The sequence below is a fragment of the Danio rerio genome, chromosome 4 (assembly GCF_052040795.2).
Source record: "Danio rerio strain M-AB ecotype USA chromosome 4, GRCz13ab, whole genome shotgun sequence".
Taxonomy (NCBI): domain Eukaryota; kingdom Metazoa; phylum Chordata; class Actinopteri; order Cypriniformes; family Danionidae; genus Danio; species Danio rerio.
The window spans coordinates 50,215,258-50,242,582 of NC_141024.2; the positions used below are offsets into that span (position 1 = coordinate 50,215,258).

At 39.6% G+C, this 27,325-nt stretch overlaps 2 protein-coding genes across 3 annotated transcripts in view; one reads left to right on the top strand and one right to left on the bottom strand.

Moving 5' to 3' along the window:
* Positions 1-18,121, top strand: part of LOC137491190 (protein NLRC3-like) — a 51,484-nt gene extending 33,363 nt beyond the window's left edge. For both annotated transcript variants that reach the window (XM_088650176.1, XM_088650177.1), the window contains 3 exons: positions 1,548-1,721; positions 10,266-10,312; positions 11,006-18,121. In XM_088650176.1, coding sequence (XP_088506302.1) covers positions 1,548-1,721; positions 10,266-10,312; positions 11,006-11,532 — 748 coding nt within the window. In that variant the 3' untranslated portion in view covers positions 11,533-18,121. The remainder of the gene's footprint in view (positions 1-1,547; positions 1,722-10,265; positions 10,313-11,005) is intronic.
* Positions 18,122-18,381: 260 nt separating this feature from the next.
* Positions 18,382-26,941, bottom strand: LOC141381698 (uncharacterized). The gene is made up of 3 exons (XM_087249558.2): positions 26,891-26,941; positions 26,189-26,328; positions 18,382-19,933 (listed from the first exon to the last, which is right to left on the bottom strand). Exon 3 carries the CDS (start codon positions 19,764-19,766, stop codon positions 19,128-19,130), a length of 639 nt encoding a protein of 212 aa, XP_087105684.1. The 5' UTR covers positions 19,767-19,933; positions 26,189-26,328; positions 26,891-26,941; the 3' UTR covers positions 18,382-19,127.
* Between the last annotated feature and the right edge of the window lie 384 nt (positions 26,942-27,325).

A 27,325-nucleotide genomic window follows, 5' to 3' on the forward strand; every position in this document is an offset into this window, starting at 1 on the left:
TCCACATTGAGATGGAGCAGCAGCGTTTCAGAATGAAAACGGCCTCTCCAGCGTTTTCGAAACGCTCCGTTTTCAGCGCTCAAGAACTCCGGCGTAGTGTGGACGGATTCTGTCAGTGTACAGAGGTCGGCGCGGGCCACAAAATATTGCACTGCGGGCCGCAAATGGCCCGCGGGCCGCGAGTTTGAGACCCCTGCTTTAGAGTAAGCAGTCTTGTAGACTAGAATATTTACTGCACAATTATGTGAAATTATTCTGTTCTCTCATTCAGAGAAAACATTACAATGATCTACATTTTGTTAAGTTTGTTTTGGGTGATCTCAGCTGTATGTGTGAGTGACAATGCTTATGAATACTTCACACCTGAGAGACAACAGACACTCCCCCACTCACCCATCAAGGGCAGTGTACAGCAACGTCCATCTGCAGAAGCTAGCCCAAACTCAATGCTTGTTGTGTTACTGCTGTGTGACCATGTAAACACTCTGGGTGAACAATATACAGTGCTCAGCATATATAAGTACAGCCCTCACTAATCTCTCTTTTACATTCATAGTTAAATAGGAAGCTCTACAGTATTATATTTGTGCATATACAATAGATTAGCCAAATCTGGAGCTCATCTAACCAAATAACTTATGATAACGTCCAAAAACTAGTGCACTTAAATTTATGTGTTATAGAAAAATATTAAATACAAAATTAAACAGAGGAAAAATCAAGAGAAGCAAAACAATGAATTTTTTTTTCTTAATATTTAGCCTCACTTTAATTGTATTATCTTTCAATTTCTGAATATGTTTGGTGACTAAAATATGATGTTCATGAATAAATCTGTTTAATAAATGTGTTCTGTTTAAATGCAGCAGAATACACTGCCTATATTGACTGAGAAATGGAGGAAAGTCTTGGTTTTCAGAATGGGCTGTCCTCCATTATGCTGAGCGCTGTATGTGACTTATACAGCCGCACATATAATATATATTTGAAATGGTGTAAAACGTGTTCGCCAAACTCTCTTGTGCATTAATCCAGCATTTAATAATCATTTCTGAATGAGTCTGAGACACTGAAGTAGAGGAATGACAAACGCTTTAAACACAAGAATAAATCAGATTTAAACATGAAAAACAATTACTGTAAATCTAAATCATATTTGAAGAGCTTTAATATAGATTTCACTAATAGTTGCAGTCTCAGTTCACTGTTTGAAAACTTTACCAGGTTGTGTCTGTCTGTGGGTGTCAACATTCAACATTTCTGTGTGAACAGCCCTTAAGTCTTACCAGATGTGGAGCCCAAATGTGCTGCGGTAATATTTTGCTTATATTGATATGAACTTCTACAGATGATGTCGAGTCCTTGTTGAGTGTGTGAGTGTGTGTGTGTTTGCTGATGCGAGGGCTGGATCAATAAGGAGAGCTGATCAGGATGTGTGTGTTCATCACTGCTGTTGACATGAGCAGAAACAGCAGTCAGCATCTTCACAACACAAAGACATGTGTGATTGTCCAACTGTGTGATGTGGACTATTGCTGTGTTTGTAGATTGTCTGGCTGTATGGTGACAGAGGAAGGCTGTGGTTTTCTGTCTTCAGCTCTGACTTCAAACCCCTCACACCTGAGAGAGCTGGATCTGAGCTACAATCATCCAGGAGATTCAGGAGTCAAGCTGCTCTCTGAACAACTGGAGGATCCAAACTACACACTGGACAAACTCAAGTATGTGGAGCAGCACTGGCCTTTTTTATTGTGAATACAGATACTTTGATACTTCACTGCTCTTCTAGTGTCCAGATATGAATCAAAGCTGTTAAATATGTCAGTGCACTGGGGCAGTTCTCACATTAAGCGTGATATTATATCTCATATTAACACTGTACAGTTTCAGCATTGTAGTTGAGCAGTGAAACTTGTTCTCTACATTTCTGCTGAAGAACTGTACAGTATCAGGTCAGAGATGTGTGTGTACTGTTCTCCAAATACGTCCTGTGTATACTTTAACAGCAAGTTAAACTCTCCCTCATGAACTTCACAGACACAGAATGTCCTTTATCACACTTTAATAAGGGCGGAGTAAAACTATAAACAGGAAGAAAATAAACAATATCAATTTACATTCACAATGTGGACATAACAAAGATGTTTCTGGCAAATATCTCACATATCTTGTAATCTGGCTCTTTTCTGCTTCTAAACTAACATGAACACAAAATATCAGGCAATAAAAGTGATCAGCAGACAGTGATGCTGGTTCTGATATAGTCCAGTGACAATCACATGTTGAACAAACTCAAATAAAGCAAATGACAAAAAACTCCTAAACTAATCCTTTATAACTGAAGTATTATGAACAATAAACATAACACAAACCGAGGAAGCTTCCAAAGGGCGAGGAGGACTGCAGATTGGTCTGGATTCACTGCTCTCCAACTTAGCAATGTTTGGAGATGATGAAGAGGCATTTGACAGAAGATGAAGATCTCCATCATATTTCAAGTCATTTAACACTGAATTCTGCTTTATTATTGTGCTGCGCTTTTGTCAATTGATCATTGATTGAATCCTTCAGTCTTTATATCTGTCTGTTTCTGTGTTTCCATTCTGTTTTCTGTTTTCACATCTGATCTAAAAGCTCTGTGTGTCATTCAGAAGCTGATTTGACAGCTCCACACACACTCATGTTGTTTTACTGCAGTTATTAATGCACTGAGATCAGCCAATCACAATCCAGCATTCAGCACACACTCCACATGTCTTATTGTGTGTGTGTGTGTGTGTGTGTGTGTGTGCGTGTGTGCGTGTGTGTGTTGTCAGGCCCAGATTAAGACCTCAGGGGCCCCTGGGCACATTATCTTGTAAGGCCCCCTACCTGGCCGCACCCCTATAGTTGAATTGAAAAAAAAAAAAGAATTTAATAATTTTTAAATAAAATGAATCTATAATTTTTTGCCCACATATTTAAATAAATGATATATAGTATATATGTATTTATAGTCTACAAAGATTTAAATTATTTTTCAAAGCATTGAATAAAAATACTAATAAAACTATAAAACTATATATATATATATATATATATATATATATATATATATATATATATATATATATTTTTTTTTTTTTTTTTTTTTAAGGGTATTTTAATGTATTGCTTTTACAAACTTATAAAGCATATTATTGCCATGGCATATAGCGCACAATGCTTCTCCAATCCAGTTCTATGAATCTGAGTCTTTCATAATACAAACACTGATTTACTGTCTCTCTCCTTCTCTCTCTGTATTTTATCTACTCTTCTCATGATGAAGACTTGATTATAAACCTAAAAGTATCCGAAATCACAGACACTATACCTCTTCTCTCCCGTCTCTTTCCTCTTCTGGGCCTTTCTCTCTGTGACGCCTGCTGCGCTGTCATTTGTCTTCCGTGTCTGTCTGTGTGTCTGTTTTGCTCCCTCTACAGATGCGCTGTAACATTGCGGGGCATAATCAGGTGGATGGGGAACACCTGAGTCTAAGTGAGCGCTCCTTTATCAGTGTCCTGCCACTGTTTGGGAGTCTGATTCTTCCGGCTAAGGGTTGGGACGGAGACCAGCGGCGTGCGAGTTGGCGGGGCGTTCTTGCCTAATGTTTGATCACAGTGGGCTTAAATAAAACTTTTGTAACGTGATTTTTGGCTTCCCCCTCTTATTTTTTACTTGTTTCGCCCCGAGGGCGTAACAATTGGGGGCTCGTCCTTGTGAAGACTATTTTTTGCGTCGATCGGTTTGTTTTGGTTAGATTTTCGTTTGGTAAGTGTTTTATTTTATTATGTTTTGCTTTGATTATTAGCTTATTTTGTTAGGAGGGGGAATGTAGTAGTTGGCAGGCAATTTGTGGTCTCCGTCCTGCCCAAGTGTAATATTTGATTAAGTTCTAATCATAGTCTAATCCGTCAAAAGAAACCTAGCCAAATTGTGCAGAAATAAACTGTCCCCGGGTAGGTGAAGAACGTGTCTTCGGATACGTTATTTTTTTATTTTAGTTTGTTGTTTTTGGCTGGCCCGGGGCTTGGTAGCATTTGTCTCGGGAGCACGGCCGAGGTTTGGGGAATTACTTGTACATTGGTGGTTCTCCCAAACTTGCGGTATATAGTGCATAAATTCCCGGTCTTGGGCCAGTTGAAGATTAGGGTCTACATTAGTGAAGAGTCGGGGAGGTTTTATTTCTGTGTGATTGGTTGCAATAACGGTGATATTATTATTATTATTATTGGATTGGAGTTAATTGGATTTTTTTTTTCCTATGGCGAGTGTTGTGGAAACGTTTGTTCAAACTCCGTCGGAGGACTTATTAGACTTAATGACGAAGGATCAATTATTAGAATTAGCAACTCATTACGAAATTGAGCTCTCCGCACTTCAGAAGAGAACGAAGGAGGGGATAAAGCAGATTTTAAAAGCGTCGCTGTTTGATCTGAATGTGCTGGTGGAAGCACCGGCTCCGATACAACCTGGGTTTGGTGCACTTTCATTCGAGCAGCAGAAAGAGTTGTTGATGTTGCAGCGCGACACTGAGTGTGAAAAACGGCGTTTAGATTGTGAGAAAGCTAAAATAGAACATAAGATTGAGGAGAGTCGATTGGAGCAGCAGCGCGTGCAGGTCGAGCAGAAACGACTTGATCTTCTAAAAGAGGGTAAGTTCCCTGCTGAAAGTGTTGTAGCCTCCTCTCCTTAATTGGATATTGTTAATAATTTGCGCTTGGTTCCGCCGTTTAATGAGTGTGATGTGGAAACTTTTTTTCTGTTATTTGAGAGGATTGCTGTAGCTTATAAGTGGAGTGACATTGAGCGCACCTTACTCCTTCAGTGCGTTTTGACGGGAAAGGCCCAGCAAGCGTATTCTGCTTTATCAGTTGAGGAGAGTCAAATTTACGAAAATGTGAAGTCATCTGTTTTAAAGATTTATGAGCGTGTGCCGGAAAGTTATCGCCAGCAGTTTCGTTCTTTGGGGCGTGAATCCAATCAAACGCATGTGGAATTTGTGAGAGATCTAACTTTGCGATTTAATCGTTGGCGTATGTCGGCAGAAGTGACCACCTTGGATGATCTGATAAATTTGGTTTTATTGGAGCAATTTAAAAATACGCTTCCAGATATTGTTGTCACTTACATTGCCGAGCGTAATGTTAAGACCGCGTCCCAGGCAGCAGTGCTGGCCGATGAGTGGGAACTCATTCATAAAACTCGTGCAGACGGGTTCAGAAGTGATCGCCTTTCTCCCTGCTTAAGTTCTCCATCCGTTTATTTGAACCAGGCAAGGCGTCCTAAAAGTCCATCAAATAGACACGATTTGACTTGTAACTACTGCTTAGAAGAAGGGCATTGGAAATCAAATTGTCCCGTTCTTAAATCAAAAAGTGCCAAAGCACAGCTAACTAAATCCGCCGGTTTTGTAAAGCCCGCTGCGCTTGTGGGTCCTGTACCGCTGTCCGCTCTGTCAGCTGAAACACCGGCGAATACATCAAGCGTGTTAGACCGCCAGGATATTTTTAATCCGTTTATTTCGGATGGTTTTGTGTCACTTAAAAGTGGTAATAGGATAGCAGTAAAAATTCTCCGAGATACAGGATCATCGGCTTCCTTTATTTTGGAATCTATATTGCCGTTTTCACTGGAGTCTGACACTGGTAAATCGTTGTTAATTCGTGGCATTGGATTAAATACATTATCTGTACCCTTACATAAAGTGACTCTGAATTGTGACTTAGTGCAGGGCGATGTAGAGCTTGGCGTGCGACCTGTTCTGCCCGTTGAAGGCGTGTCACTTATTCTTGGCAATAATCTGGCGGGCGGACGCGTTTGGGTTGGGGAAACGCCACCTTTGATAGTTTCTAACCCGCCTCCCTATTGTGACTGTCTGGATGAGAGTGCTCCGCAAAATCCTGATGTGTTTGTTGCTTGTGCAGTGACTCGATCTGCTAGCCGGGCGCAATCTGAAGTAAAACCTGTAAGTACTGAACATTTTTTTCCGTTAACTGATTACCCACTGGCCGTTTCTAGGGAAGAGCTCTCGAAAGAACAGCAGAGCGATGTAACTTTAAAAGCTCAGTATGAGCAAGTTTATGATGATGTTGATATTCGGAACCGGGCACAGGGTTATTTCATCAGAGATGGGGTATTATTGAGAAAATGGTCTCCACATGCTGGTTTTTGTGTGGGGGATCCTTTTGTCCAGGTGGTGGTGCCCGTTAAATGGCGGCCGGTAGTTTTAAAAACTGCCCATGATGGTCTTGCCGGTCATGCTGGCATTAAAAAGACGTATGACAGAATTCTTCGTTATTTTTACTGGCCACGAATCAAAAAAGATGTCGCCAGTTATGTTAAAACCTGTCATACATGCCAGTTGACTGGTAAGCCTAATCAGCCGTTAAAACCGGCGCCTCTGCAGCCCATTTCTGCCGTATGCCAACCTTTCGAGCATCTCATCATTGACTGTGTTGGGCCACTCCCTCGCTCGAAAGCGGGGAGTGAATATCTGCTAACAGTGATGTGCCAGGTCACTCGTTATCCGGCCGCGTTTCCTTTGCGTTCTATTAACACTAAGGCTATTGTTAAAGCTCTCACTCAATTTATTTCTATTTTTGGCTTACCTAAAGTTATTCAGTCCGATCAGGGAAGTAATTTTACTTCAAACTTGTTTGCCGAAGTACTTCGTCATTTGGGGATTAAGCACAACTTGTCCACTGCGTATCATGCGCAAAGTCAAGGTGCGCTAGAGCGCTTCCATTCCACCTTAAAATCCTTGCTCCGGGCTTATTGCGTTGAGATGGACAGAGATTGGGAGGAGGGCCTCCCGTGGCTGATGCTGTCAGCCCGGGAAGTAACTCAACAAAGTCTTGGCTATAGCCCGAATGAACTCGTTTTTGCTCATAAAGTTCGGGGGGTACTGGCTGTTTTGCACGATCAGTGGACCGATTTAGATCCGCCAGAAAAATTGTCGGATTATGTTTTGGGTTTTCGTCGACGGTTTTCGTTGGCATGGGAACTAGCTAAAAAGCAGTTGGGTAGTTCCCAGAAAAAGATGAAGCGCCTGTTTGACCGTCGCACTGAACGCCGACAGTTTAGCGTGGGAGACCAGGTTGTTGCGCTCCTCCCGGTGTTGGGATCGCCCTTTCAAGCCAAGTACACTGGGCCATATAAGGTGACGCACATTGGCAGTAATGACAATTACACTATTTTAACACCAGATCGTAAAAAGAAAACACAAGTTTGTCACGTTAATATTTTAAAGCCATATTTTAATCGAGACTGTGTCACACCAATGCAGGTAAATCCTGTAGCGCTGGTTGATAGTTTTCCTGAGCACTATGCGCATCATGTGATGGATATGCAGGCGGATGAATTGAAAACACCCGATGATTGCGTGTTGCAGGGTAGGTTAAAGGATTCTGAGACTTTTAAAAAGTTGTTATTCGATTTTAAACATCTAGATGCTACTCAACAACAAGAATTAATTCAGTTGTTATCGGAGTTTCCACAGTTATTTTCCGATGTACCGACACAGACGAGTGTTTTGACGCATGATATAGATGTGGGGGAAGCCACGCCTATCCGCCAGCGCTTTTATCGTGTTCCCCTGAATAAACGTGATGTATTGAGAGCAGAAGTTCAGTATTTGCTCGACAATAAACTGGCTGAACCCTCTTCCTCTTGCTGGTCATCTCCGTGTCTTTTAGTTCGGAAGTCCGACGATAGTTTCCGCTTTTGTACGGACTATAGAAAATTAAATTCAGTAACAAAACCAGACTCCTTTCCTCTACCGAGGATGGAGGATTGTATTGATCAGGTCGGTGCTGCAAAATTTGTGACTAAATTGGATTTACTTAAGGGCTATTGGCAGGTCTACTTAAGTGAGCGTGCGAGGGAATTATCGTCGTTTATAACACCTGATGGGTTATTCTCCTACCGGGTTATGAGCTTCGGGCTGAGAAACGCGCCCGCAACGTTTCAGAGATTAATGAACAAAATAGTCGCGGGATTAGAAGGGGTTACCGTTTATTTGGACGATACGATTGTTGTGAGTGATAGCTGGCCGGAGCATCTTTGTCGTTTGCGCCGCCTTCTCGATCGCCTCTCGCAGGTCAACCTTACCATCAATCTCGCTAAATGCGAATTTGCAGGGGCGACGGTGACGTACCTGGGCAAGGTAGTGGGACAAGGACAGGTGCGTCCAGTGAGGGCGAAGGTGCAGGCGATAGATGAATATCCGGTGCCTGTCACTAAGAAAGAATTAATGCGCTTTTTGGGACTTGTAGGGTTTTACCGCTGTTTTTGTAGAAACTTTTCCACAGTGGTTGCCCCTTTAACTGATCTGCTTAAGTCCAAAGCTTTATTTGTGTGGTCCGAGTCTTGTCAAACTGCGTTTGATGCAGTGAAGGCGTTGCTTACGTCAGCACCAGTCCTGATGGCTCCCCGGCTAGGAGAACCATTTAAGATTATGGTGGATGCCAGTAAAGAGGGAGCGGGTGCAGTGTTGGTTCAAGAGGATGATGTGGGCATCGAGCGTCCGGTTTGTTTTTTCTCACGAAAATTCAATAGTTATCAACGGAATTATTCTACCATCGAAAAAGAAGCGCTCGCATTAATTTGGGCTCTCCAACACTTTGAGGTGTATGTGGGAGGAGATAGTTCACCTTTAACGATTTATAGCGATCATAATCCTCTTACCTTTTTGCACTCGCTTAAAAATCCTAACCAACGGCTTATGCGCTGGTGCTTGTTTCTCCAACCTTTTCATTTGGACATTCGGCACTTAAAAGGCTCTGAGAATATAGTGGCCGACGCCCTGTCTAGGGCCCCCTTGTAAATATGGGTTTGTATTCACTTTCTTTTTATTATGTACATGTTTATGGTTTATTGTATGGAAACGTTGTTTCCTGTTTATGGGGGAGGGTGTGACGCCTGCTGCGCTGTCATTTGTCTTCCGTGTCTGTCTGTGTGTCTGTTTTGCTCCCTCTACAGATGCGCTGTAACATTGCGGGGCATAATCAGGTGGATGGGGAACACCTGAGTCTAAGTGAGCGCTCCTTTATCAGCGTCCTGCCACTGTTTGGGAGTCTGATTCTTCCGGCTAAGGGTTGGGACGAGACCAGCGGCGTGCGAGTTGGCGGGGCGTTCTTGCCTAATGTTTGATCACAGTGGGCTTAAATAAAACTTTTGTAACGTGATTTTTGGCTTCCCCCTCTTATTTTTTACTTGTTTCGCCCCGAGGGCGTAACAATCTCTCTCTCTCTCTCTCTCTCTCCTTTTCTGTCTGTCTCTCACACGATGAATCCAGTCTGCGCTGCGCTGCCGTTAGCCTCCTCCGCCTGGTTTATGCTAGCTACTCATCATTTAAAGTTGCCATAACGTCTTCTTCTGTGCTCTCATTCTCCTGATCACGGGTCTGTTTAAAGATGGTGTGTATGGAAAATGCCTCAATAAAGATTTCTCCTCTCCTTTTTCTCTCGCGTTTGCTAAATCCACTTGTCCATTCATTTTTGATCTATGACAGATATAACATTACACTACAGTCCGCTCAGTTTAGTGCGGGTTATTACAAAACTGACGTTTCCACGCTTGACCAATTACAGCATTCTGTTTAGTTAAAGAAAGAAAGGCAATTTAAATATAATAATAATATTAATTTGTGATCGCAATTTTTTTTTTGCTCAGAGGAAATACAGTTGTCTGAGCAATATAGTTTTTGCAGAGAGGGAGGCGCGGCAGGTGCCTATAATAAGACTAAACATTATTAAATACCCACGAGACACTTGTGACTTTATATCACATTTGCATTATTTTTAAAAATGTTTCCTTCCTGTTAAAATAAATATATTTCCAATCTGATATGTAATGGGGAGAAAAAAAAGTAGCACGGGTTCAGCTGATGGTGGATTCGAACCGAGTTGATGATCAATCGCGTCAAACGATGAAGCATTGTGCCTTACAAGGTGCGCCACTGCTGCTGTATCAATTCACAGCTCTATACTCATGTTGTCTCTATCAATCAGGCATCGATGGGCGTAAACCCTGAATAGCTTAGTCCAACTAGATGCGCTATTTGCAGTTAGCTTAAAAAGACACTCCAAAATTGTCTTTTTTTCTCCCCCCTCTCAGGGGCCCCTAGTGCGCACGGGCCCCTGGGCCTGTCCCCATAAGGCCCATTGGTTAATCCGGCCCTGGTGTGTGTAATAAGCTGATGTTTGTGTACTGACTGAATGTGAATCTGTGTGTGTTTACAGTCTGGATCATGGAGGAGAGACGAGGATTACAGCAGGACTACACAAATGTAGGACTACACACACACACACACACACACACACACACTCTCAAACACACACACGCATGCACACACTCACACAATTACACACACACTCACACACACACACACACACGCTCCCTTCTGTTTCTCTCTCTCACACGCACACGCTCACACACAATCAGACATACACACTCACTCTCACAAACACACATACACACACACACACAGCAGTGACCACATGCACACACACACACACACACACACGCTCTCTCAAACACACACACGCATGCACACACTCACAATCAGACTCACACACACACACGCACCCTCTCTCTCTCACACGCACACGCTCACACACAATCAGACATACAAACACACTCGCACACAAGCATGCACCCTCTCTCACACACAGACACACACACACACTCACACACTTCCTCTCTCTCACGCTCACACACAAACACACAGCAGTGAACACATGCGCACACACACACACACACTCTCTCTCTCTCTCACACACACTTCCCCTTTCTCTCTCTCACACACACACACAGACACAGCAGTAAACACATGGACACACACACACACACTCCCCCTTTCTGTCTCTCGCTCTATCTCACACACACACACACACACACACACACACACACACACACACACACAGACACACACACACACACACACAGCTGTGGTTGTAAATGTGTGTGTTCTTGTGTTCAGATGTCTGTTTCCTCACTCTGGATCCAAACACAGCACACACTCAACTCATTCTGTCTGAGGAGAACAGAGAGGTGAAGCGTGTGGAGGAGAATCAGCCGTATCCTGATCATCCAGACAGATTTGATTATCCTCAGGTGTTGTGCAGAGAGAGTGTGTGTGGACGCTGTTACTGGGAGATTGACTGGAGTGGAGATGATGGTGTTGTGTGTATATCAGTGTCATATAAGAGCATCAGGAGGAAGGGAGGAGGTGTTGAGTGTGTGTTTGGATATAATGATCAGTCCTGGAGTTTGAGCTGCTATTCCTCCAGATTCTCATTCAGACACAATGACACACGCACTGATCTCCCAGTGGAGCCGCTCAGCAGGAGAATAGGAGTGTTTGTGGATCACAGTGCAGGAACTCTGATCTTCTACAACATCTATAGAGACACAATGAGCCTCATCCACTCAGTCCAGACCACATTCACTGAGCCGCTCTGTGCTGGGTTTATTGTTTATCCTGGATCATCAGTGAAACTGAGCTGAAGACTGACGAGAGATTTACCCAGAATCCTCTGCAGGAGCAGTCAGCAGTGTGTGTGTGTGTGTGTGTGTGTGTGTGCATGTGAGAGTGTCTGTATTTGTGTGTGTGTGAGAGAAAGTCTGTGTTTGTGTCTGTCTGTCTGTGTGTGTGTGTGCGTGTGTGTGTGTGTGTGCGTGCATGTGTAGTGTGAGAGTGTCTATGTTTGTGTGTGAGAGTTTGTATTTGTGTTTGTGTGTGTGTGTCCATGTGCATGCGTGTTTGTGAGAACGTCTGTTTGTGTGTGTGTGTTTGCGTGCGTGCGTGTTTGTATTTGTGTGTGTGTGTGTGCATGACAGACAGTGTATGTGTGTGTGTGTGTGTGTGTGCGTGTTTGCGTGCGTGCATGCGTGTGTGTGTGTAAGAAAGAGATAACATGTTTGTGTTCAGTTATGTGCGTGCATGTGAGTGTGTGTGTGTGTGAGAGAAAGGGAGAACGTGTGTGTGTGTGTGTGTGTGTGTGTGAGAGAGAACGTGTGTGTGTGTATGTATTCACTGTTATGTGTGTGTGTGTGTGTGCGTGCGTGCGTGTGTGTGTGTGTGTGTGCGCGTGTGTGTCTGTGTGTGTGCGTGTGTGTGCGTGTGTGTCTGTGTGTGTGTGTGTGCGTGTGTGTCTGTGTGTGCGTGTGTGTGTGAGAGAGAGAAAGAGAGAACGTGTGTGTGTGTGTGTGTGCATGTGTGTCTGTGTGTGTGCGTGTGTGTGTGTGTGTGTGTGTGTGTGTGTGTGTGCGTGTGTGTGTCTCAGTCTTCATCAGTGTCATCATTGATGTTGATGAAGTGTCCTCCAGGATGCTGCTGTGTTCAGATCAGCTCATTCTTGTCTACAGATTGATCTTCTTCATTGTTTCTCTGTTGTTTGAGCACAAATAATAAAAGTCAATGTCAAATCCACTGCTGATATTAGAATGTGATGATGAACATGGAAATGTCTGAATCCTGTCTGAATCTCTGTCAAATCTTGAATCAACTGTAGAGAAATCCAGCAGCTCAATGAATAAAGGAGAAATGAAGAGTGACGTTTGTTTCTGCTCTTCTGATCTTCTTCTTCTTCATGATTTGACTTGAACTGAACAATAAAAACACATTTATTCCAGTATTTATTGATCTGTTCATGTTAGTTGATGACAGTAAAGTTGTTCTCTGTTAGTTCTTGTTGACTCTCAGTGCATTAACTGATGTTCACCAGCACAACTGTTGTCGTAAATTCGACGTCTAATCAATTAGAAATTATCAGACCAGAGGTTTTGAATATCAGAAAATAGACTTTATTCTCCATAATAAAGCCGAGAAAGAGCAGAGCAGACCCCAGAGCATTCTGAAGTCTCTCCTGGACACCTTCTGAAGTCTCTCCTGCACCTTCTAAAGTTTCAGTGTGTTTGTTACAATTTTTATGCAGGATTATTTGACACACCCCTAAGTCTCTTTTTAACTCTTGACCATTTTTGAATAGGTTTTCTAGTCTAAGGGGTCCTGCTATTCTTGGCTCTCAGCCCACTAGCTCATGTCAGCAGAGATGTTACAGGTCTATGTCAGCAAAGTATAGATGCAACTTATGCAAAAGGATTAAGTGTTTACATACATTGTCATGATAGGATAATAACTTGATAATATGTTACTCATTCTAACTTCTGACACATATAGCTTCATAGAAGTATTTAACATATATAATCAGTGCTTTACATATTCAGTTATTCTACACAATCAGTCACTCAGCCTTCTCCTAGTGTTGCTCCTGTAGGCATACTCATCTTACACAGACATATCACTGTATTTTTAACACACGCTGGCATGTTTGCTGCAAACACTTTGTGAAGAGAAAATTAACTGCTTTACACTTAGAAAATACTTCACACTGAGAGAATAGAAATCTTCTTCAATCCCTCCTCTTAAGACTTTAGTCTTAATATTATTGTCTTTTAACCCCAAAGTGCAATTTCATAATCCAGTTCTCTTAATTACCTCTATCTAGTGACTGATATTAGCCACATAGCTGTTATCAATTGACTAGATTATGCCACTGTACTTTGACAGAAGTCCAGCCAAACGTCTTCCCTGTTGATTTGAAGGAAGTAAAAGACTGTACTCTGTTTTTCTCTTAACACATCAAAGACAATAAAGTTTTAAGCATAAGTATTCAGTTGGTTCAGTGCTAGCTGCTAGTTTTCACACTCATGTAGAATATACTGAAGTGATATTATGTATAGGTACCATGAAAGCAATATGCAAACAAAATCAATATGCAAACGTAAAAAGCATCAAATGTTGATCTTGATCTTTGCTCATCCTTGTTTCTCTTCTTCTAAGCTATCAGCATCTTCACTTGACTTTAAAAAGATGTTGATGGAGATGTGTGGTTGAGAGTCTGAGTTCTGAAATCTGCAGTTGTGCATTCATCATCCCTTGATTTGTGGCACTGTATGTGGTACTCAGGCATATTATCAGAATCACTCTTTACTTTGTTCTGATTAACTTCTCCTTCCACAAGTTGAACTTCGTAGCTTAGAGCTTTGGAATATTTAGGCTCCTCTGTTTCCGGTCAGCTTTTCCTTGCTGGAGTTGTTTCCTTTCGCTCCTTTGAGGCATTGGTACCCCATCGTTGACATCCCCTTTGGCAGCTGTTGGATTTGCCCTCATCCAGATATGGTCCTTTCCTCCTGAGCTCTCCAGAGCATCCTCAGATAGACTCAATCACCTAGACCAGTTGGACCTTGTATCACTGCTCTCTCACATGGCTCCTTTCTGGTTTCCTGCACAGATATCGCTTTGCACATGGCAATTATTTGTTTCTTCATTAAAGTCCCTACTGCATTAGACATCTTTTCAAACCATTCCAAGAGGTTTATGCAAGGTTATAGGTGAGATTATATGCCAGGTTTTATGCAAAGTTCCATGTGGTTTCTTGCAAGGGTCATGCTGTTTCTTTCAAGGTTTCTTTCAAGGTTTCTTTCAAGGGTCGACCCAATAGCAGTTCATGCGATGCAGTGTTAGATGCTTGTTTCTGTCAGTTTCCATGCCATCACTCACCAATGCACTTTTTAGCAAATTAATCCCTTTAAGTTTATTATTTTTCACATATTTCATTGAGCGTTGGTCTTGATGGATCATTCTTCATTTCTTTCAGCCATTTCTGGTAATTGAGCATAATACAATTATTCTCTCTTTTGCTTTATTCACAATTTTTCATACTCCTTTAGATGTTTTTATTTATTGATCATTCATTAACTTCATGAATACTTTATGAATGCAAACCCATTATGAACTTATTTCTGAAGGCATTTCAAAATTTAGGAAATACTTCTCTTGTCACAGATGTAATAACTGTTCCTGCTTCATAATTTGCTTCTAGTATTACTCCGATCATCTACTCATCATAGTTTCTCAACAGTGCTTCTTCGCTGAATAATTCTTCATTCAGTCAACAACAAAAACAGTCATCATATCTTACTGTTTGGAGCAATGGTCTACACTCAAGTCTTTTAATTGAACTAGAGCTCTGTGAAGCTGTAGATAATTCAATCATCCACATATTGTGACAGTGTTCATCCTAAGATATTTTCCCTAATTTTAACCCTTTATGCATTCTGGTGTATACAGTGTTTGCTAGTCATCAAGCTACACAAGTACAAACAAGTTTCTTCCCTCCTCTGGTAGTTACCTAAAATAAACTCAATAGAAACTAAGCACTTAATATATTTACCATCCAAAAGAACATATCTCCACATACAATATGAACTTCAGCTGGAAAATCTTCTCCTATTGATTGCTCTTAAATCATATTATCAACATTAAGCCTCTTTTATCTGTCTTGATTAACCATTTATTTTAATTATCAAATTAACTTCAATTAAATATTATTAGTTACTTATAATTTATTACTACTTTAAATTTAAATAGAAATGTCTAGGACAGATTGCATATTACAGTATCTAGATGTTTCTATTAGTGCTCTTATATTTTTACACTTTTCAATAGAGTTTTATACCTATTTCATCATTTAGTGGTTTTATTTCTGGACAGATCTGCATCTAATCCATTTTAACCCTCACTGTGCTGGCTGATTTTATCTGCATCTCAGTCCTGCAATGACAATCATTTAGTTGGAATTTGACACTTCTTTCTTTTACTAATCAATTTTCTGATCTATATATTAATTTCTTTTTTGTCATTGAGTTATTTTCTTTTGGCTCATAATTATTTCCTAAGGCACTCCCATTAAACTAGTTGTTCATACAATTTTGATGCACTTTTTTATCAACTGACTAAAACTTACTGTATGTTTTGTAAATTTCTTCTTGCTCTGTTTTAACTATTATTCCTTAATATTTTCTTCTAATTATTCTTCACATATGTTTTCATGTAAAACAATATTTTTTTCTTAAACACTTTTCTCTTTCAATTTGTTTTATAGTAATTTAGAAGTATTACTTTTTGACCTTACCATATCTTATGAATTTATTTCAATTGTTATTTCAATCTTCCCTTTAACTGTATCATTTTTGTAATCATTTTTCTAAATTTGAATCTCTTTCCAGTTTTCAATATTCAATCTTGATTTAGGCCATTCATAACAAAATAAAATAAGCCACTCAAGATTGTACAACATCAATTACTCAAAGATACATTGAAGAGTTAAAGAGGAATACCTGACCATGTAGAAACACATTGCAGCATACAAGTCCTGATGCAGAGCTCAGAGATTCACAACCTGCAATGGGGTATCCTGTCTACAGGATCCCACGGACACTTCTGCACCCTTTGCCTAAATACTCAAATCATCATAAATTCAAGACAATAAAAGCTTCACTAAGACTCTTGCCTGGTCATGAGTTGATGCGAAGACCATTTTGCCTGGAGTGGAGCATCTGGCAAAGATCTTTTCAAAGTCAAAACCCAAATTAACTGATATAAAGGAGATTGTAAAATATTACAGTGAAATTAAGACCACTTTACCAATCACATAGAGACATTTAAAATCACACCAAACATGAATATAAAGCCACGAGATACACCATATTAAGAATTTAAACATTCGGTGTGGAATGTGAGTGAGCTGCTCTGGTGGAGAAGGTAAAGTCCAGGACAAAGAGGGGGGCTCAGGATGCATGATCAAGACAACCTGAATCTTCTTCTCACATTAGAAAGTTGTTTTAGTGCCTGACCATTCTCATGCTCTTGTCTCGTGTGGAGTTCCATAACAGTTTCAGGGTTTATTATTATGGAGAGATATAGCCATCCTTACATTATTATGTGCATATCTAATCTTAAACTGTAGTTCCCCTGTACACTGCAACGAGAACCTCAGTCAATAATATTTATGTAAAACAAAATTTTTGTTGCATCATATGATCATATTTTAAACTTTTCATAAAATCATCAAACAATGTGAACTTAAAAAGCATTTTCTAAGAAATTAAAAAGGTCTGTCCTATTGTCACTAAGTTATTGCTGCTTTTTTCCTACTGGATATGTGGTTTATATACTGATTTGTCTATTTGCTGGCTTGCTATCAGAAAACAAACTAAGCTAGGGGATAGATTAATTAAATTCTACAACTACAAGTGATTTGTAATTTGTTCATTTATACCCCATTTTTGTTTAATAATGTTTTTCTATGCAGACTTTATGTATTGGTCTAATATTTGTATAAAGAAAGTTTGCATTTGCATTTACTCATTTAGCATCTTTTATCCTGCGACAACAACTAATGACAAAAGATGAAACAGACTCAGCCTATCAAAGGTTCAGAGCTTGTGTTATTAACTTTAAGCCAAGTCCAACAAGTAAAGCCACACAATGTTGTTTTAAAGCTTATTTAATTTTAATTTTTTTTTTTAAATGCACCGTTCTATTCTCAAGTCAAGTTGTTAAGCTCATTAAGCTCTGTGGCTTTTGTATTTTTATATGTATTATCTTTCACTTAAATTGCTGTTTCATAAAAACATCTACTGGGAAGAGTTGCCATATTTCATATAAAGATTTTATGGCACAAACGTGTTATTTAATTTAAAGCTTGCTTGTTTTTATTTATTAAAAAGCCTAGCTTGATGTGCACTATTTTGTTTTTCTTTTGCTTATTTTATTGTCGTGATTTATAAAGTAATCTGATTTGTTATAAAAGCTTTTCTGGTGAAATAATAATAATAATAAAACAATAAACAACAATTAAACAGTGTTTAAGTGTCTAATGCTGGCAGCATCATATGTTACAAAACTATTCACAAAGACTATTTGATTTATTAAATAACTCATCTCTTGTGCTTTCTTTCATGTTATGTGACAAAATGAATGAATGACTCGGATTAACTAAAAGATTCATTAATTCGCTCATGTGCACGATGTGTAGTGCGAGACAAGATTAGTTCATTTTTCGAGTCCTCTATCGAGTCGTTCGTTCACCACATGAAAGACTACAGCCTACCATATGCATTTATATGCCAATCATATGCATTTAGAGCCAGAAAAAGAATTGATCTGTTCACCTCTCGAGTCCTCGGGTTTGAATCATTCGTTCATCACGGGCCAATCATATGCGTTTAGAGCCAAAAAAAAAAAGAATTGATCTATTCAACTCTCGAGTCCTCGGGTTTGAGTTATTCTGTCACGTGATGAACGAACGACTCAAGAACCAGCAGACTCAAAAGGTGAACTAATTATCATGGCTCCTATTGGCTCAGACTGTTTACATTGGTTAAGATTATATGTGACTGTCATTGTAACGTGAACGCACCACTGACATTTGAAGACATTAAGAGGTGAGCTGAGCAAGGAGACAACAATACCCATAGACAAAAGAGCAGGTAAACACTGAATTATTATTTTCTTCTTATAATCTATTTATGACTTATTTGTTGTGTGATCAACCTTCTGGGCTAGTTGTAGATGTGTTTGGAAGCAGTTCGTAACATTTTAATACAATTTTGGCAAATTGAACCAAATGAACGAAATGACTCGAAAAAAGATTTGTTCATCTTGATGAACGAGACTCAAAGATCCGAGTCAGTAAAATGATCTGAACTTCTCATCACTACTTTCAACACATTTACAACCCCACCTACTGCAGTGTAGGAGTGTTGGAAAATAGTATACCATCACTCAGCCTTTTCAAACATTATTCAGACATGAAACATCCTGTGCACATGAGAAAATGTTTTGCTGCATTCATGTCATGTGTGCAACTTTTTGTCCATGTGTTTCTTAAGCTGCGCCGAATGAGCGAAACTCTGTAGACACTGATTAGATCTGTACGGTTTCTCTCCAGTGTGAATCCTCTTTTGTGTTTTCAGATGCGTTAACTGATTAAACCTCTTGTCACAGTGTGAATCGTCTGATGCAGTTTCAATTTTGGAGCTGTAAAAAAAAGTCTTCTCACACTCAAGCACACATACTCTTTCACACCAGTGTGGATCTTCATGTGTTCATTAAGGTTTGCTGATCGGTTGAAACTCTTTTCACACTGAGTGCATGTGAATGGTTTTTCTCCAGTGTGGATTCTCATGTGTTTATTAAGGTCTGAGGAGTTGCTGAAACTCATCCCACACCGAAGCTGCGGTCACACTAGAGTTTAAGCATGCGAAATTCTGTTGTTTGGTTTTTCTCCAGTGTGGATCCTCAAGTGTAGATTACGGGACGATGATTGGCTGAAACTCTTCCCACAGTGAGTGCATGTGTATGGTTTCTCTCCAGTGTGGATCCTCATGTGTTTATTAAGGTGTGATGAGCAGTAAAAACTCTTGCCACACTGAGGGCATGTGAATGGTTTCTCTCCGGTGTGGATCCTCATGTGCTGATTAAGGTTTGATGATTGGCTGAAACTCTTGCCACACTTAGTGCATGTGAATGGTTTCTCTCCAGTGTGGCTCAGCATGTGTTTATTAAGGTGTGGTGATTGGCTGAAACTCTTCCCACACCGAGTGCATGTGAATGGTTTCTCTCCAGTGTGGATTCTCATGTGATGATTTAGCTGTGATGAACAACTGAAACTCTTCCCACACTGAGGGAAACTGAATGGTTTCTCTCCAGTGTGGATCCTCATGTGTTTATTAAGGTTTGATGATAGGTTGAAACTCTTCCCACACTGAGTGCAAGTAAATGGTTTCTCTCCAGTGTGGATCCTCATGTGTAGATTAAGGGATGATAATACGCTGAAACTCTTCCCACATTGAGTGCATGTGAATGGTTTCTCTCCAGTGTGGATCCTCATGTGAATATTAAGCTTGCTTTTGCTTGACAAACTCTTTCCACACTGAGTGCATGTGAAACGATTCTTGTCTCTCCTTTTCAAAATACCATCAGTCTGTAAAAGAGTTTTTTCCTCAATTTTGACATGATGTTCCTCCTCTTTACTCCCCTCATTCTCTTCAATTAGGTCTGAAATATATATATATATATATAAAACCATTAGTTTTCATTAAGTATTTAAAACTCTTCATCAAAAGCTGAAAAGTGAAGACACTGGAAACATTGGCTACACACACTGTAATTTTGATGCACATTAAATGTAAAATAAATCAGGTCATATTTTGTTCGGTCCATTAATGGTGTACACATTTAAACAGATTTAATTCAATTAATCTTTATTTATCTAGTGCTATTACAATGTAAAATGTATCAAAGAAAAAAATTGAAATTGTCAGTCCAGTTTTCAGAGTTTCTTACATAATTGATCATAAGCAGGGCCAGACGGAATCTGCGGACGTTTTTTGCTATTTCTGCTGAGAATTTTGGTAAAAATCTGCAGATTTCTGCGGAATTATTTTAAGAGTATCCAGCGGAGTATCATAACATACACCTTAATATATTAAATAAAAAGTAACAAATTACTGAATAAAAACTGAATAAATTCAGATTTACACATTTACTCAAGTAAATGAACAGAATTAATAATGGGCTAGAAATCTGCGGAATTCTGCGCGCTCAGATTCCGTGTGGGCCTAATCATAAGTCATATTGGTAAGACATATAAGACAGATTTGAAAGCTGTGAATGGCCAGTTTTTATTCGTATTTATTCATAATTACAACAAAATGTTTTTCTAAAATGTGTAAAGCAGACCAGGGCTCAGAATTAACCTTTTTGCTAGGTAGCACTGGTGCTCCTAATTTAAAAAAATGTAGGCGCATCAACCAAAATTTAGTCGCACACACCAATTATAAGCACCGTTACTACAAGTTTTATACACACAGATTTATTGCATTTGAAATCAACACTAATCAAACTAACAAGCAAAAAAATTTATGCATGCGTGAGGAAAATATGTCTCAACGAAATCCCATTATCACAAAAAAAAATACATTTTTATAACATAAACGAGGGACCAAAAGATACACGGACCGCTCACCAGCCCTTCACGCACTGCTTGACACAAATGAATCTGTTAACGATTGCTGTGCTGTTTTCACGGGTGCTGTCTGATACTGCACTGACGCTTTTGACATATACTGTAACTTAATATATGCATATGTCATGTTAATAGCAATACCAGTCTTTTCATGAGCAGCGATATTAGTTTACTCAGTGTAAGCCCGTTTGCGATGGTGTACATGGTGTTAAATTACATATACATATAGCTGCCACTTGCACGGCGGACAGCATCTGCCGATTAAATGAAGGATTAAACAGAAGCTCTCGTGCTAGATGTGGCAAACAGATAGCTGAAAATTGACTTTTCATAGCGGACTTGAAGCCAATTGAAGTCTTTACAATAGGTAAAGCGCAAAGGCGGGCAAGCATTACGAACTTGGCTTTGTTTACTGCAGCAAGTTGACATGACAACTGTTTTAAACCATTCCTGAGCGCTGCGTTTCAAGTGCAAAGATGCATTCAGCGTGAATATCTCCCGAATCTGTGCATGTGCTGAACATTTTGCAGTAAAAACTGGTCACACACAGCAATTTTTTTGCACTCGCACAAATGCTCCCAAATATATTTTGAGGTCGCATAGAGAAAATTTTGGCCGCATATGCGACCAAAATGGTTGTAATTTCGAGCCCTGAAGACAGTGAATACTTGTTCATTTTGTGCCTGACTGGTAAGCGCATCAGAAAAAAGTTCTGGGGTCACAGCTGAACAAACAGCTGAGTATTTGCCTCGCAGACATGAATCATACCTGTACACCATCTGCATAAAGGCTGGATTGTGCACCTTTCCCCTTGTGTGCTGTTGGGTCATTTTCATCAATTCTGGGGTGATTTTGAGGCTTAATTTGGCCAAAACTTTCTCTGCGTTTCAGCAAACGGACTGATACTTGGGGGCATCTTATTTTGACATATTCTGGGTAAATGCTTTAAAATTTTTATTTTTTTTTTAAAACTCAATACACAATGGGCAAATTTACTCCCTTTTCATTATATTCATGGCTGTTTTTTTTTCATTGTCCTCTATTTTAACAAATTTTTTTTGATTGCAAAGCCATGAAGACATATAATCATGCATTTATGATTTTTGGTGTTTTCTGTGACGACAGTCAACATTGTTTAATTGGTCTCCACCCATGGGACGGCAAAAAGGAAATGGGTGAGAGTTTAAAGGAAGAGGAGGAATGTTTAATTGGGCAGCTTTATGTGGTGTGTGGAAGAAAGAGAAGTTGACTGAACTGTTCCAGTGCGGGGAAACGAGTAGAGAAACCGGGTCGAGACGAGCATTGTAAACTTAACGATTGGCTTTGAGAAACAAAAAGCGAAAGTATGTATTGAAGCAACAGAGCAAAGATTGATGTCTTGTTACTGAAGTGCTCGTGACGTCTGTGAACGAGTGCATCACCAAAGACTTCAGTGCAGTGTGTCCTGAAAAAAATCAACTTACCGATTTATCTCGCTGACATGGAGTCAGCTACCAAAAGCATTTCATTTTACCCCTCCGCTCCGTGGGTAAGAACCAAAAGTTTTTGTTTTCTTTACCCAAATTCTCATTTTATTTCTCTTGTTTTGTTTTCTCCCCGTCCTATTATTATCATTATTACTTTTCCCTGTTTTTAAATCTGATGAACCTGCTGGCCTAAAATCATTTGCAATTTTTTCCTTTCACTTTCATTTGAGTTATAAGTGCTGAGGATTTTGTTTCATTGTGATTATTTTTATATTGTTTGTTTTGGACTACCGGCCATGTGAAGACGCAAAATGTTGAGGTCCTCACGTGAAACTTAATTTTGTTTAATATTGCTCTTATCCTAAATACTCATACCTTAAACATACCTGTACTGGAAAATAAGCGTTTAAGTGTCAGAGTCTAGCTGCTCTGAGCATAATTTAACTTGAATCAGGATAAATAAAGGCTGAAGCAACCATCGAGAGGCAGAATCCGCTACTAGCCTCCATGCTAATGCTAACCCCGAAGTGCAAGCTGCACCTAAGAAAGAGATGGCGCGGGTGAGTGATAACAGTGCAGTTCTTCAAGCTATTGATGCACTAAAAGGCAACTTGATTGCTAAAATTGAAGAAAAGGCCGTTGCACAGTCAAATGAACTTTGCAATCAAATTGACCTGCTTCGGACAGTTATGCAATGCTGGACCACGTTTAAAGTCAAGTCAAAGTCAGCTTTATTGTCAATTCAGCCACATGTACAGGAGATACAGAGAATCAAAATTACGTTACTCTCAGACCCTAGGTGCCTAACATATATTATTAATATAAAAAGTAGAGTTTTAAGAAAAAGAAATCTAAATTTACAATATATACAATTGTACATAAAATGTGGTCTAAAAATATATTTAAAGCGTAGTCTAAAAATATACATACGAAATAAAAAAATTGTAAACCAGAGTTGTGCTGATAAAGAACAGTATATAGTGCAAAAAGGCTTGTGCACATGATGATTATGACAAAGTGACAGTGTCATAATATATGTAAATGTAGTATGATGTGTCTAACTGGTAGACCAATGTTACATAAAGTGACCAGTGCAGATGAATGTGTGCATGTGTGTGTGTTTTCATGTGTGTCAGAGTCCAAAGGTGCGTGTGGAGGGAGAGGGGAGTGGTGGCAGAGTTGGGAGAGGGTTCAGCTTCCTGACAGCCTGATGGATGAAGCTGTCTTTCAGCTAGACGGCTCACCTTGCTTCTATAGTTTTTCTCATTGTTTTTGTACATGAGACCCACCACAGTTGTGTCATCCGCAAACTTCATGAAAAGATTAGAGTTGTGAGATGGTGCACAGTCATGAATCAGAAAAGTGAAGAGGATAGGGCTCAACATCCCTTAGGGGCCCCAGTGTTGAGTGATGGTGCTGGATATGTTACTGCCGACCCGTACTGCTTGTGGTCTTCCAGTGAGAAAATCCAGCAGCTAGTTACACAGAGAGATGTAACTTTGACAGCTGGACCAGTTTTTGAGTGAGCTGTTGAAGGATGATAGTGTTGAATGCTGAACTGAAGTCTATGAACAGCATTCGGGTGTAGGAGTTTTTTTTTTTGTGAGCGCTGAGTGGTAGGACCGATATGCAAACTGAAAGGGGTCCAAGGTGGGGGGCAGGACAGACTTAATCTGCTGCATCACAAGCTGTAAGCTCCTCTCTGTGTGGTGTAAACAAAGCCCAGTGTGTTATTGCCCGTGTTGGAAAGTCTGTGTGTTGGTGTATTTTTGGAAACACACTTTTTTGGTCTGCATGGTTAAAGTCCCCAGCCAGGATAAGAAAAGCATCTGGGTGGGCTGTAGGCTGCTCACTGATGTGCAGGTACAGGTCTTTCAGTGCCTCAGTCATGTTGTTGGCATTGGAGCTGGGAGGGATGTAAACAGAGAAAAGCAGTATGGCTGTTTATTCCCTCTGTAGATAAAACGGCTGGCATTTTAAAACCATAAACTTCACCAGTGGCAAGCAGTTTTTGCAGACTACAATGGTATCACGACTGGAACCGCAATGTCCAGAACGTAGTCACTGAGCCAAGTTTCTGTAAACACAAATGCACAACAGTTCTTTACAGTCTTTTAAGATGAACGAAGTAGACGGCTATAGTCCAGTTTGTTGTCTAGCAATTGACGTTCGCTAGAATGATGAAGGGAATAGCAGGTTTGTGTGGGTTAGTCGCTAGCCTAGTTCAGATCCCCCAACGCTTGCCCCTCTTCTGCTTTCTCTTGCCTCCATTGTGGGCGAGGTGTTGAGGTGGGGGTCGGAGGATGAGTAGGCCTCTGGAGCAAACGGAGATTTTGCAGCTCCTCCGTGTCTGCGGAGTTTAACTTGTAAAGTTTGGTTCTGCTGATGTCGAGCAAAAATTTAAGACTATATGTGCACTTAAGCACAGATAAACGCAGCGAGGACGTACATGACAAAGAACTCAAAAACACTGTCTTGTCGGGAAAGAGAGAAGCCGCAGCGTGTGCACGTGCCTCCATCTTAGAAAAAGCAAGAGTGGAAGTGGAAGAGTGGTTAACACCAGAGTGGATGCAGCGAAAGAGCGAGTGACTGGTCTGGAGTCTGTGTTGGGTGGATACTCTGACTCTCTTACTACACTGGAAAAAGAGTTTAGTATTTTGAAAAAAGAAGCTGGCTCTGCTGAGACCAAAGCGAAGATCTTGAGGAGAGGTCTCCCCGCTCAAATCACTATACGCAGCAAACCAGTGGACGACAAGGAACTGCCATGCGCCTTGGTAATTAAATGCCACTACTTTTCCGAAAAAGAGGATATTTTGGAGAAAGCCATTGAAATGAAGGCAATCACGACAGTACACTGGGCTGTCAAAGACAAAACAAATGTTAATGTCACTCTCCGGTTAACTTTTAAATTACCACTATAGCACGTTCGTTGTTATTTCTAGCTCTCAAGTATATTTTGTCAATAATGGTGTAGCTTCGTAGTGAAACATCAAGAGCTGTTCAAATGGTTTTGTTTTATATGTGAGATCCCACATGGTCAGCTAGTTAAGAGTGGGAGTAGCTAGAAGTGTGTGCAAAAGTTAGTTTTGATCCTGGATTCTGTTCCTTGGTTAAAATTTTATATTCCAGGCCCCAAGCATCCATTCAAACAAATGATATAATTTCTAAAGGCTTTCCACTCTCTAGAAGAACGAGACAGGGCTGCCCTCTGTTCTTTGACATTGCCATCAAACTTCTTGCAACCTTGTTAAGGAAGGAATTGCAAGGAATTTTCAGAGAGGAACAAGAACATAAGCTCCTGCTATATCCAGATACATGTATTTTAAAAGCTCTTACAATAATTTCAGAATTTGGAAATGTTTCTGGAGACAAAGTCAATCTAGCAAAGAGTCTCCTTTTCCCTATCAATGATAGAGCACAGCAATCTTTTCCATTTTCAGTAAGTCCTGATAAATTTGTATAGTGAGTGTGACACGCAAATATAAGGATTGTTCAATAATAATTTTAAAAGGACATTAGTGCCCAAGGACGTTTTTAGTGCTCAAGGACACCTTACAAACAGTAGGAGAACAAGAAAAGCAACAAACTTAAAAAGGTAGAGAAAATAGGAGACTAATAATACATAAAATAATGACAAAAGACCTGAGAACAAGTAACAAAAGAAACTCATTCCTGTCTTTCAGTGAGTGTTTATGTGCATTTAGGGGAACTGGGCAGCACACTCAGGGCTGCAAGATGGATTTAATTTAGTATTCTTATTATTAAAATAAATGAATGAGGATCAAATGACTGAGTTGGTCTTTGAGAATGAAAATCAACCTGTTTGTTCCTGCAGATCTTCCTGTTTGACTGTGAATGTTTCTTCAATCTTCACTCTCCTCTTTAATAAACACCATCTTTAACAGTGTGGAGATCAGTCGCTTCAGCAGGAGTTTTTCTCTGTGTTTGGACACTTTATCCTGTTTAAAATTAACAAAGCATTAAAAATGTTCTGTTTAAAATGAATAAAACAATGAACAGAAACAAAATAACTTCTCTTCAATACTTGCTTCAATGGTTTCTTTATATAGGAGTAATTAACAAAAAAAAAAATCAGATAAGTCTGATCATGAAACAATAGCCTCTGATCAGCTGATTAAAACTAGTACTCCATTTCTTTTATATAGTGATGTATATTTATAATGGAATGACATTACGCTATTCAATCAATTAAACTTTCATTAAAACACTTATTACACACAATTACTTTATTTATGTATGTACTTAATTGTTTTGTTTGTTTTATTTATCTTATTGTCTGCTTATAGCACTTTTTTGCACAAGACAAATTTCCTCTCGGGAACAAAAAGCTTATCCTATCCTCAAAAAATAGACCTCATTACTGTGAGTTAGAGTAAATAGAACTATGTTGTATAAGGGTTAAAATATTATTTTGTCAACAGGTACATAATTTAGCACTGAATGAAAAAACTGAAACTTTAATCAATCGCTTTATATAAGAGTAAACGCTTTAAAACAAACCTTTCTCCAGTTGAATCACAGCGCGGGAGCGGCGCAGGCTTATGACGTCACAAGTCACGCCAAAATAAAAGTCCTTTTTTTAACCCTTTTTGCCACTTACTCTTAGTCATGAGTCATGACTTATTATATATAGTTTTTCTCTGCGTTTGGACACTTTATCCTGTTAAAAATTAACAAAGCAATAAATGTCCTGTTTAAAATAAATAAAACTATGAACAGAAACAAAATAACTTCTCTTCAACAGTTTCTTTATATGAAAGTAATTAACAAAAATAAATCCAGTAAGTCTGAGCAAGAAACAACAGCCACAAATGAGCTGATTAAAACTAGTACTCCATTTCTTATATATAGTGATGTATACTTAGAATGAAGTGAAATTATGTTATTTAATCAATTAAACCTTCATTAAGACACTTAATACACGCACATTGTTCA